The sequence below is a fragment of the Leuresthes tenuis genome, unplaced genomic scaffold, assembly GCF_036924035.1.
Source record: "Leuresthes tenuis unplaced genomic scaffold, fLeuTen1.0.hap1 SCAF_10, whole genome shotgun sequence".
NCBI lineage: Eukaryota > Metazoa > Chordata > Actinopteri > Atheriniformes > Atherinopsidae > Leuresthes > Leuresthes tenuis.
Window position 1 is genome coordinate 5,387,254 of NW_027325364.1, and position 12,901 is coordinate 5,400,154.

The window sequence follows — 12,901 nt, forward strand, 5'->3', positions numbered from 1 at the left end:
AAATATATCCAATGGCCCGACAGGAGCTCCGTTTATTCCTGTAAATAAAATGACATAAATCATGAAAAGGGATTTTTTTAAAAATCATCGGGTCACAGAATTTGTTGAAACACCTGTTAGCATTACCACTCAATCACAAGCGACATCTAACCAGAAATATTTCCTTTCTTCATAGCTAAATTGGCTTGCCATTTATTGATTTAAGTATTAATGGTTGTTGTTGTTGCTGTTCCTGCGGCTGCACGTCACCTTTTATTTTTGTTACTGATCAGCTGTTGAGAATTTAATGGTCACGTGATTTCCGCTCCCACAGCCGACATTACAACAACAGGACAGGCGAGCTGAGCTGGGGCGAGGAGACGACGCAGCCAGAGGAGTAATCAGGTACAACAGCAGAGCAGTTTGAGTTGATAACCTCGGTTCAAGTCGTATTGATTGTTCAATGTGTTGTCACTGCAGTAACGGTCTGCTAGCCCAACCGCATAGCCAGCAGACCACAGCGAAGCTAGCATTAGCTAACAAGCTAGCCGCGTCTCCCTGGCTTCATGACAAGCGTCTAAATAAAAATCGAGCTGCCCGAACTAACCTGCCTTAAAAACGTAATTTTCGTCTTTTTGTTTCTCACTTTGAGGCTTTGACTAGTAAACTTATTTGCGAAGATAGTTCTACAACCCCGCTAGTTTAGCCTGATCCCGGGAACTGACATTTAGTCAGTTGTTTTGGCAGTTTAACTATGAAACAACATGGCAGGTGTCAGGAAGTGTCAGCCGAAACTTATGACCTCCACCTAAAGAGCATTTAGTTTCTGTTCGGGTGATTGGTAATTATTTTACTTCCTTTTTATGTATTCACAGTGTTCCCGCTTAACTATATAAACTGTTAGGTGAATGCGCACCATTATTTAAGCCGTTTACAAGACGTAATAAGGGCTTAAAATGAATTGGTTTCTAATGTATGGACAGGTGAGACAGTCTGTGATATAAAGTATCAAAGAGCTCAAAACATTCAAACTACAACAACACATATACAGACACAGGTGCTGTTATGACCGTGAATGAATAAAAGTGGGCTGATTTTGTAGCTCCACATACTTTCAGTCAGTTAGTGTCATTTCCACAGAATAAACCATGAAACTTGAAAAGAGGATTTATGTGTTATTCTTATGTGTTAATGTTTTTCTTTAAAAGTGATATTTCATTAAGGAAATCTGGTGATGTAATAGAGGACTTTTTTACCACTTAGTGTGGTTTCCTCCCATTTTCTGTCTATTCTTCTGTTTTGTGTTGCCAACAGCAGAATAAGCCAACACTGTATTTATTTAGTTTAATTTTCTACATGCACCGTCTTCTGGCTTCTCTTGTTGAACGCCGTGAACTGCTCTCTTCTGTGCTAGGAGGTTATTTTAGAGGCATAGACGTTGAAACCCCGGTTCACAGGCCACGTAATTTCACTTTATGAAGCACGCTGTGTCTAAGCTAACACAGTCATGTCACAAATATTAGTTATGCGGTAACATCCAACAACATTCATGTCATTCTTTTGAAGGGAAACACTCATTTGTTTCTGAATTTTCCAGTGTATGCAGCATGGTTTTTAATGATCCCGATGCGCAAGCAAGCGTTGATTTATTATTTCAGCCAAAGTCCCAAATAACTCAGCGTTAGTTAAACAGCAGCACAAGCTGCAGCCTCCAAAGTAATCATAAAGTTGAAAAAAGACTTTTATAATCATCAGATTTATCATTTGGATGTAGGCAGAAGGCATATCAAATTAACTGGAGACTCTTCTCTCTTGTAACAGAAATCCAAGACGTGTCATCAGAAGAATTCCTGCTGGAAAAGACAACAGAATCTGCGAATGAAGCAGACGTTTTAGAGGAGGAACCCCACCCACTACTCACGAGAAGGGCTGTTTTAGGTGTTGTATGCAGCCCAAAATGGAGGACATTTAGGGGAGGTTTTTCCTCAGGTGAGGCCTGAGTTGCGACACAACAGGTTCTTGAGAGCCCACCCTTTTAGTAATATGAGCCATGGACTCTGGAGCAGTTGATAGTCCTGTAACCCTGGTCATTAAGGCCCCCAACCAGAAGTATGAAGATCACACCATTAACTGCTTCCTCAGCTGGACTGTGGAGAGGCTGAAGAGTCACATCTCCACCGTGTACCCCAGCAAGCCAGTAAATAACTCTTTGTTATTCTGTTTAACGTCTGAGTGAAGTTGATGCGTGGAGTAGGGATCACAGCCCCAGAAAGTGAAATTAATTAACTAAAGGAGAGAAAAGTATGCTTTCTGAACCAGTTCTGTAACATAATTCAGGTCATTGTCGTCTAGAAGTTAGTGTATGTCTGTTGGAAACTTTAAATGCCTCCTTCTTATCCTGAGACATGACTCTGTTGGTTGGCTTTAAGCCTCTCAGATCGACCTCTGTAAGTCTGTATCTCCCTGTGTGTGAAGTTCTGATCATTTTTCAAAAGAAGGAGCAAACCGTGTGCACATAAAGACGACCTTTACTTTGAGGAAAAGGGAGGACCTTGTACCCAGTGTATGCTGTGAAATCTGATCCAGTCAGGCAGGTTAAGATGATCCACAAACAGCTCACACGAAGTGTGGCTTTGATATTACAAGCTGAACAACAGTGTTCCACCCAACAAAAAGTTGATCTTTCTGCTCTGAAGCAGCTTTGGGCTGTGAGGGAGGTGGCCATGTTTACTGAAAACATATTTGTGGATGTTTGGCTTTATTTCCAGCTAATAACTCAAGAGAAACTCCAGCATTTTTACTCAAGTCTTTCCTTGTTTTGTTTTAAAGAAAATACTGAAATGATTGTGGCCTGCGAGGACTCCAAACACAAGTGTCTGTTTCCATTAGTTTTAATGGCCAAAGAAAAACACAGTAAAGCTGCTGCTCACTGTCTTTGTGTCACCGTGTGATGCTGTTTGTATTGCAGCGCTCGGCAGACCAGCAGCTGGTGTACTTAGGACAGCTCCTCCACGACCACCTGCAGCTCAGAGATGTGCTCAGAAAGGTAAAAGCTGCTGTAATGCTGCTTTTTTTTCTGACTGCAAAAGGAAGGGTGGATTTATTCATATGTTCATACAAAGTTGTAAAGTTTGGCTTAAGGCTAAGATGCCTTTAGCTCCAGGCAGCCCCGACACACCCACATCCTGATCAGTGAAATTTGATCTGTCTGATGAACTGGTTCTTATGCAGAGATGTTTGTGTATAATTAGTTGAATGTTCAGTTTACTGTTTAAAACACTTGTGTAGACGTTTGTTTCATTTGCGGGGGAACTGAAACTGGTTGCCTGGGAAACAACAGCTGATATGATGTGGGTTACCAACAAAGGGGGACATTGTGTTTGAATTCTGGTTTTTCCACACTTATCCTTCTGCTTTCTCTATTTCTTGGTTCGTCTCTCCCGTCTGTTGCTGCCCTAACCTCCACTCCGTCCTCTTGTCCCCCCACCCCCACATCGCTGGATTGTTTCTTTGCCTTGTCGACCCGCAGCAGGATGAATACCACATGATGCATCTAGTATGTGCCTCTCATAGTCCCCCAGGCTCGCCCATGCCTCGGAATGCTTCCACTTCTTCTACGTCTGAGTCCAGCGTGAGTAGACAACAGGTTTTTAAATGTGATGTGGTAAACAGATCTCCTGCATAGCATTTCATTAGGTTACACACTCATCCCAGAATGTCTGTCTGTGACCTCTTGTACAAACTGTGAAGGCTGCTGCAAATCCTGCAGATTTTCCATGTGTTGGTACTTTAATGATTGGTTACAGTCCAATTGGTGTTTCTATTTTGTCACAGAGCTCTAACAACAGCGAATCCCCCTCCTCTGCATCTGCACCATATCCGGTCAGTCAGGCAGCCCCTTCCTCGCCCTCCTCCTCTGTCCCAGGAAGCTATGATGGGCTGAGGCATCGCGGTGGCTTCCCCCCTTACAGTGCCTCCGGTGTCCCTCAGTGGTAAGAAGGTCCTCGTACATCTAATTTGTGCTGAAGTTAGAGGCACCACACTCGAGTAAAGGCAAAATGGAGCGGAAATAGTCCTTTTACACCTTCACTTCAAAGGTTTATCAACCAGAAAACAAAATCTCACATAGATTAAGAGAGTGATGTAAAGGCCACCCAGTCTTACCTGAGTCCACTGCCTCCTGTTCTGTTTCCACACAAAAATCAAAAGAACTTCTGAAATGTCACAAAATAAAAAATGTGCATCCACTACATTTTTAGCTCCTCTTTAGCACATCTTTCCATTAATCTGTTGAAACTTAATGTGTGCTGCTGTCGCCACATTAATAGACAGCAGCAGCGGCTAAATGTGACGTGATCAGAGGAGTTAAACTCTAATGAATATAACACAGACTGTTCACCAAGTTTCAACAGTGATATTTTCTACGTTTTCCATCCACCGCTCCTGTGTTTTAGTACGAATTATTTAGGTAATACCTGATCTAAGAAAAATGTGACTCCATAAAGAGTTTGATACTATACTGCACCTCATGCACTGTTAAATCTCACACAAATGGCAAATACTGTGCACTCATCACGTCCTCTTCCATCACTTATAAATACATATAAATGTCTGAATGAAGCCGTGAGGAACATGATAAAGTGCTAAAAGTCAAACTGATCATCCTATAATGTTATGCATCATAAGCAGGGGATGAGGTTTCTGTTATCTAGCTTCAGTTGCAGCTCGATAACACCATCCTCTGTCGATGATTATTACTTTAAGAAGCAGAGTAGAGATTTAGAAACAACAACGAGGAAGAAAACGGTCAAATCCAAATTGCCCGAGCCATATACAAGTAGAGAATTTTTAAATTTGGTACATTATTCTAATATTTTTGTCAGCAGCTGCTCACCAGAGTGAGAAACAGGTGATTCTTCTTCGCTCTCCATGTTGCATTTAACCAAACAGCAAGAGAAAAAAGATTTACACAGTGGAACGTTAAAGCAAGTGTCAGTTCAGTGAATCTCACATTACATTCAGAAACTTTAATAATAATGAATTCATGCTTTTAACAAATAGCACGACCCCCTTTTACAGGCCGAATGCAGCACAACTGCCTTTACAAGGCGACCTCTCTGCCAACATGCCCCCCTACCCCATGACCATGCCCATGCAGATGCTGTGGTGGCAGCAGATGTACGCACACCACTACTACATGCAATAGTAAGTGAAAGAAAAGTCTGTTGTTGGTCAAATCTCATCACTTCTGCCTCACTGTGGCTGCTAATCCAAGTTACAACTTGGTCCGAGATTGACGTATTTCCATTCTTTGTCCTCTTCTCACATCCTTTTTGTAGTCAAGCAGCTGTAGCCGCCTCTCAGCCTCCCACCACTCCTCCCTCCTCACCCCATCAGCCCGCCCAACCAAATGAAGCTGTGCCGCCACCGCTGGGCCCCAACCCGGCCCACAACCCCTTACCAGAAAACCAGCCGGCCAACCCCATCCAGATGAACGCCCAGGGCGGGCCAGTGTTGAACGATGACGAGCTGAACCGCGATTGGCTGGACTGGCTGTACACAGTGTCTCGTGCTGGCGTCCTGCTCAGCATCGTCTACTTCTACTCCTCCTTTAGTCGCTTCGTGATGGTGGTCGGCGCCATGTTGCTCGTTTACCTGTGAGTCTCTGCGGCAGGACACAGGAAGAAATACAGATTTACTTTACAGATATGTGTTCAGAGCAGTGCTTTTTCATTTATAACAAAGCTTTAACTCCTCAGTCAACTTTATCCAGAACAGGTTTGTCTTGTAAAAAATCCTTCTCAAACCCGAGTGTTCATGTTTTTAGGCACCAGGCAGGTTGGTTCCCCTTCAGACCCGAGCAGCAGAACCTCAGAGGAGGAGGAAGGCCCGGCGCTCCTCAGGAAGAAGCTGGGAGACACCAGGATATGCAGGAAATGGTGAGCTGGAGAGCGTTTTTCTACATCACTGCTCTTTTGTCTGACTTGTTCCCCTTGAAGATAAACGCCTCTAAATGTGATGTTTTTGCATGTGCATCTGTTTGACACCTGACATCTCTCAGGTGCCAACTTACTGCTGCATCTCATTAGTGAATGCTAACAGTAACTTTTTAACTCTCAAACTCATGCCACTGACTATGTACCAACCAGCACAAAAAGAATTGATCGGAAAGCTAAAAGCTTGTGTTTGCCCACTGATGCGCCAGGAACGTCTGATGGATGAAGGGTTGGAGGATGACGACAGCGGTGAAGAAGGTGCTGGAGGCCCAGAGGCCCAGGCCCAGGCGCAGGTTCCGGCTGCTGCTCTTCCAGAGCCAACCTTCCTCACCACCGCGTGGTCCTTCATCAGCACCTTCTTCACCTCGCTCATCCCCGAGGGACGGCCCCACCCGGCCAACTAGGAAGGCACTCTGCCTCTCGCGTTACCCTTTCACCCCGTGTCAGCAGGTACTGCGCTACAGAATTTCCAACCTTCGTCTTAACTTTCTGAATTAATCTATCTACCAAAAACAACTTGAGAAACATTTACACCAGACCTCATAATAACAGCCCGTCAGAAACAGACTCCTAACCTGCTGCCAACAACGGAAGTGTGACCACAGATGCAGAGTGTCACTGCAGAGTACGAGAATAAACGAAAAGAAACGTCACGTCGTGTTAATGGAGTAAATGCTTCAGTGGTTAAGTTTATTTTTTCTTTCATCAATGGTGAATTCATGACGACAGGCCTGAGGGAGCCGTCTTCCATTTTGAGGAGTGATGATTTCATGCCTTTTAAACTTTCTTTTTAATGATTTATGTGACTCGGATTGAAAAGGAAAAGAAAATCTCCCTAAAATGAGTGGGCGTTGTTTCCTTAGACCATGATACATCCTCAAAGACATTTTCATGTATGCACATAAAGTGCATAAAGGCATTGCAGCTACTGAAGCACATTGTTTTCCCACTTTGTGTATTTGAACATATCTATTTACATATGTAAGTATATGCATCTTTAATTCCTGAAAATATGCTTTTTGAATAAAAATCTTGCAGCACTTTAACTTTTTGACTGTGGTTTACTTCCTTACATTGTTCTGTAGTTCTTCAGATATCCTGCAGGTGGCAGCATCTACTCACAGATGACGTGCACCCTCAGAGTTGTGAGACGTTTCAAAGCAGGGCTGATACAACTCCTTGGCCTCCTTTGCCCTATTTTTACTTTTAAGTTTAGAGAAAGTCTGGTCGTGGACACACGTTGTTTTATTCATAATAATAATATCCCATCTTAGCGTGAAGGTGTTTCTGCAGTATTTTTACTGGTCAGATGTGCAAAGATGCTGGTTTGATGCATTTATTAGTTTTCATAAATGGTCAGAAATCAAACCACATGGACTGTGTGCTGCCAACAACAAGCTTCCAGGACATTGTTATGAAGATGTTGGTACACAATAGTGTTAAATAAGAAATTCTGCTAAGTTTGTGTGCAAGTTCTTCAGGGTTTGCTGATTGATGATAAAGATGATTTTACAGGTTTGATAATCACTTGAACTACAGAATCGACTGCTGCTTCTTACTTGATTCATGTTTTTTGAATCACAAAAGATGAACGTATGCTGGAACGTCATTTGCTCATCTCATGGGAACGTACACCTTTTACATAATTCCTATGATTTAACTTGAAGCTGTGCAGGCTGCAGATGGATCGTCTTTCACTTTGGCTGTTTTGGAGGGAGGAAACTAAGGGTTGGATTGCTTAGATTAATCTGTTGCCATCATCAGGTAAAAATCCTTTTTATTTCCTGTCCCGATGCTGCATATTTTAACTGAAAGAAAGGCATGCAAACTAAGAAAATAAGGAGTTTAGATAGTGAAAAATGACTCATTACTCCATACACAGAAGACCCCTGGAAAAAATTATGGAAACGCCACACTTAGAGGATATTCATTCAGCTTCTATATTTTTTATAATAATCCATACCTTGGATTTTATAATTGTTTCCTCCAATTTACTTAAAAAGAAAAAAATAGCTATGTTCTATAAATCCAGCTGACCTCTGCAGCAACGCCAGAGCCTGTCAGTGTTCAAGTTTGGTTTGCCATTTTCTTATCAATATACATTAATTTATATCATTATTATGCAAGTAAGAAGTATCTTGCATGAAATAAGGAGATTTTCTTTTAATGGAGATATTTCTTAAGTGTTAACAGAGCAGAAAGTGACGCAAACAGCTCAACACAGTTTTTAGTTATGTGCAAAATGTATGGTATTGACCTGATTTGCAGTGTCCAAAAGAATTCTTTGAATATGATGATGAGAGCAGAATATAGTCTTCTGCATACAACTCCTATGCTGTGAGTAGGGATTGGTGAGTGAGAGCGATTTAGGACGCAGCGACAGTATTTAGAAAAGACGTGGTACAGAATCAAGCTGCAAACTGCAGAGATTACACTGGAAATGTTGCACACATCATGACATAACTGAGGTCGATAGGTTTCCCTGTCACGTGTCCATCACTCATCACTGCATTTGTAGTATTTTTCTCTTCATACATTGTCAGATTAGTGAATTACTGTATGAGCTTTGAGCAGCACCGTTTCTTTCTGCATCAGCAGTGTACAAAGAAAAGCTCTTGCTGAACAGGTCATCTTTATCTTATCTTTATCTTCTATAACACATTTTGTGCATTGATCCTGTGATGACTTTTTAAAGAAGGGGTCCTACCATCAAAAGGCCTGCGAGTTTCACCAAGAGCCTCAGTGAAAGTTTGAGATTTGCTTCTGCTGGATGTTAAAGTCAAACTTGGGCAGGCTGAAGTCTCTCTGACACCATCCTTGCAGATAGAGAGGTGAGCGGGGAAGTAGCTCAGACAGCGATGCACTTCAGAGTCCTCCAAAACCCCCTAATCAAATGACCATGGATTTTTGTGTAGTTGGTTGTAGTAGGTCCAATTAATTATGCATGACAGCAGCTTGACGGCCATTTGATTTTGTTACATGTGCCCCCTCTGAGCCACAGATCCAATCAGGTTAGAACCCCTCCCGTCCCCTCCTCCTCTAAGAAGCTCTGGGGTGAGGGTTAGACTCCCCTTATCAGTGGGAAAGATTTCTCCAAGAGGGTGTTTGGGTCCGTGTAGGACATTTCATCATCATAATAAGTCCTTGTTATGCAGTCGGCTTGCTCCTGTTTCCCTGCTATCAGGCCTTGTTGTCCTTTTGGAGGCAGCAGTTGGGCTGGACACCTGCCACGGTGCAGAGAAAGAGGAGACAGACTGAGTTTATTAGGCGAACAGGGGAACGATGGGGAGGAGAGATGGAGGGTGACACCTGCGAGGATGGGATGGTGATACACTGCAGCACATGCTCTCAGTATAAGTGCCCTGCAGTAAAGGGTGTCTGCACATTGCAGGCCAGGTGTTTCTGGAGATGCATCACTGCAACTGCTAATGTTTGTCAGTGGAAGAAATGCATGACATTATTTAGAAAGTATTGCATTTGGAGTTAATCTGATTTGTCACACAGCTGAATAACTTCTGTAGTTGGTGTTTTTTATGCAGAATATGTTATGCTTTTCTTTGTTATACATGACAGGAAAATGTATGTATTTGTTCTTTGGACTGTTGGTCAGACATAACAGGAGAATTAAATGAGGCAGCTTTGCTTTTGTTGAAACCTTTTGACTATAATTTGCAAGGCATTTAAAGTTTTCTAGTATTTTCAAACCAAAAATCCATTAGGTACATTTCACTTTATGCATCGCTTAAACAATTTTGACAGTTCCCAAAGGACAGAACTCAATAAGATAACAGTTATATTTCAAGCTAACCACACTTAACTGCAAACGGATCTGATGCTTTTCTTAGTCAAACATAACAAAATCTTAAAATATTTATTTTTATAAAATAAGAAAAATAGTAAGTTGCAGCCTCAAAAGCCCATTTTACTCAGTCTTAATTACAGTTGACAGTTTACTGTGGCTTATCTAGTGTGATGCTTTGTTAGCAAATAACAATTAGTCATTATTAATGATCTCGATAAAATCGTACCGAGGAGGTGGGAATATGTTTGAGCCCCAGGTATTGTTTCAAACAAGCACCAAGCAGCATGTGGCTGGAAAACCTTTCACCAGTAATATCAGACAGCCTGTATGTGCCCTGTGAGGCGTAACCCAGAAAATAACAACCCAGTAAAGCACTCACTGCTGACCATAAAGCTTTACTGCTGTGAATGCACCAGGAAACTAAAACTGAACTGATAAAAATGTCTCCTACATTTGTTATTTCAGAAGAGAAAACATCTCAATATTGATTTTAGCCTTTGGTATAAACTTTGACAGTTGTCAAGGGGGATGAATATGTTGCATGTTAGATTGGATTTATCTGGCTGTGTTTCATAGTAAATCTACTCGGCCTACAGGAGCACTAATGCTTCCAGGTTGACTGCTTGGTGAGTAAAACAGCAGCTTTTAAAGGACTACATATGGGGACAAATGAGTTTACTGCCTCCTACTGGCAAACTGAAGTGTTAAGGAGTATTTCAAAGTGTGCTTTGATAGTAAAGCTGCATTTTTATGATGCAGCTGTTTAAGGTAGCGCTTCTCTCTCAGTCCTGTATACTGTTGGGTGGTTTAACCTTTCTCACATCATGACTTTGTGTGGCTCTCTACATCCCTGCTGACTCAAACCTTATGTTTGACCATGCTTGTATGGAATCTGAGCCTTACATCTTCCTTTAACCCTTTATGCTATAATGTGTGGAAAATGTTTCTTCAGAAGGGAGCAGTAAAGGAAAAGAAATGAAGATGACCAATGAAAACAGATTTTATCCAACCTGGTAACTGAGTATTGCCTAAAATAAATATATTTGAAGAATTTTGAAATCCACTCCAACCGCCTTGGTTTCAGACTGCATTAGGGCACAGAAACCTTGAGCAAAATCATCTACATTCGAGAAGAAATTGTCCCGGGAGCAGATTAGTTTGAGCTTTTTCAGGAAGTCCTGTCAACTCTGTTTGTCCTCCGACAACTTTGTTTTCAAGCTGCATTTCTCCGTAAATGATTTTCCATTGTTTGCCAGCTGGTTTCACATTTCACCACAAGCTCTTCTGTGTGTCCGTGTCCTTTGTCCTGCCTGAAGCATTTTGTAGCCTGTTTGTTAAAAGCACTTTATCGCTAAATTTGACTTGGCACGTCTTGTCAGGAGAGATTGGAGCTGATGAGACTCCTGACCTGCAGATAAAACATCCATTAAGTAGCTTGTCTGGGACTATTCTGTACTCTTAACCTATTAGCATATTGTTAGCCATTTCCTTGATGGCTCAGCAGTGGTTTCACAATACCATGCTGCAGCCAGTCACCACACCATAAAGAACCACCTCTCACTCTGCTGCTGTGCTAAATGTCGTCTTTGACATGGTAATGCTTGCCGGCTGTCCTCCAGCAGATGATTCAAATGACCGCTAAAAGCCTGAGGGAAGGAAAAAGGGCCAAAATGCAAAATTGATGGAAATGACATTAGATTCAGCTCATGCTCCTCACTGTGTAAATTATGCCCCAAAATGGACTCTCTGGCCCAACTGTTAGCTCCAATTTGTTGGGCCATACCTCATGGTGGCTTGCCTTGCCCTTCCCTTCTCCCTTTAATCGAATCAGAGCCACACTGGATGTTATTTATTTGTTTATTTATTTATTTTCGAAGGATGTAACCGATTCTTATCAGGCAGAAGTAGTGCCTTCTTCCTGGTGAAACGGTGACTAACGTCCAGCCATCGATCCGTCAGTTCGTCTGCGGTGGCGGCTGATGGCTCTGGTGATAGAAGACTGTGTGTGTTTATATGTATAAGTGTGTGTATCCAAGTCAATAATGCACATAACGGGTGTATTCTTCTGGCTCTGGAACTTAATCTTTTTTTCCTTTACATTGTGTTTGTTTTATCTGATCTCTGATAATAAATGGACATTTTTTCCCATTCAGACATCTGCTTCAAGTCCTACGATGATGTTTTGCTCTCTGGTGATATTCACATTTTTGTGCAAGTCCCAAGACAAAACGAAAGCCACAAAGAGTGCTATCATTTTATATGCCTTTATCCTTGTAATCCAAGAATTCCTGACGCATTTGTTAAAGGCGTTATGGTCCCGGTATAAGAACAGGATCAAGATGACGGCTTAGGTGCCTACTTTTTTCTAGCACATTCTTAGTGTTACTTTGAGGACTTGTTTACCTTAAAGAATAAACTGTATGCAAAATAAACACATATTCACTTAAAACAGCAGGACATCGTGCTTTTTAAAAATATTACTCAAACAGCAGTAACTGTGGATAACTGTGTTTTTGCTCAGGATTATTTAAAGTAGTGAAGTGATAGAAAATGTTGTTTTTAATGACGTAACCACTAGTTTAGCTTTTGGTCAGCCGTTCTTCAGTGGCAGTAATTTGCTGATTTTTATTTTTTTTTCTCATCTCTGTCACAGTAATATTGAAATTAAACCAAATCAAATCTGTATTAACACACCCAGACAATGAGGTTAGATCTTACACGTGTACGCTCAACTAAAGTCAAACAGGCCTAAATAGTACCGTGAACATGCTCTAAAGTTCCATATTTTTGCATCTTTAATGTGCAAGTGTATATTAAACCTCCCAACAAGCTGCTCTCATTCACATATTTTCTGTGTATCACATATTTTTCTAATGTATCAGAAGACTAAAATTCAGCCAATTAAGACTGTTCGAATAAAATCTTTGACAAAAGCACCATTCAGATAACTGAAAGTCAACGTCTGTGCAGTGAATTCAGCCACACTTACATGTGCAATGATCTCCTACAGCAGAAGTTGGGGGCAGCAAAATGTCCATCATGGTCACTAGCTTGATTTGGCCCTGGTGCATGTATACTGTAACAAGGACAGTGGCCCAGTCAAGCTATGACAGGAGCCACTGCC

At 41.7% G+C, this 12,901-nt stretch overlaps 2 protein-coding genes across 3 annotated transcripts in view; both read left to right on the forward strand.

Annotated features, from left to right (window-relative positions):
* The window catches only part of tmem106ba (transmembrane protein 106Ba), a 470,787-nt gene that overhangs the window by 433,960 nt on the left and 23,926 nt on the right, over window positions 1-12,901 (forward strand). The gene's annotated exons all lie outside the window — the stretch shown is intronic.
* herpud2 (HERPUD family member 2) lies at window positions 281-7,021 on the forward strand. 2 transcript variants are annotated; one of them, XM_072393666.1, is made up of 9 exons: window positions 281-384; window positions 1,801-2,176; window positions 2,948-3,025; window positions 3,509-3,610; window positions 3,814-3,971; window positions 5,059-5,184; window positions 5,319-5,636; window positions 5,807-5,918; window positions 6,185-7,021. In XM_072393666.1, the coding sequence occupies exons 2-9, from the start codon at window positions 2,030-2,032 to the stop codon at window positions 6,377-6,379; spliced, it is 1,236 nt and encodes a 411-aa protein (XP_072249767.1). In that variant the 5' UTR covers window positions 281-384; window positions 1,801-2,029; the 3' UTR covers window positions 6,380-7,021. The 2 variants fall into 2 exon arrangements, with proteins under 2 accessions (XP_072249767.1, XP_072249768.1); XM_072393667.1 differs by having other exon boundaries at window positions 3,512-3,610.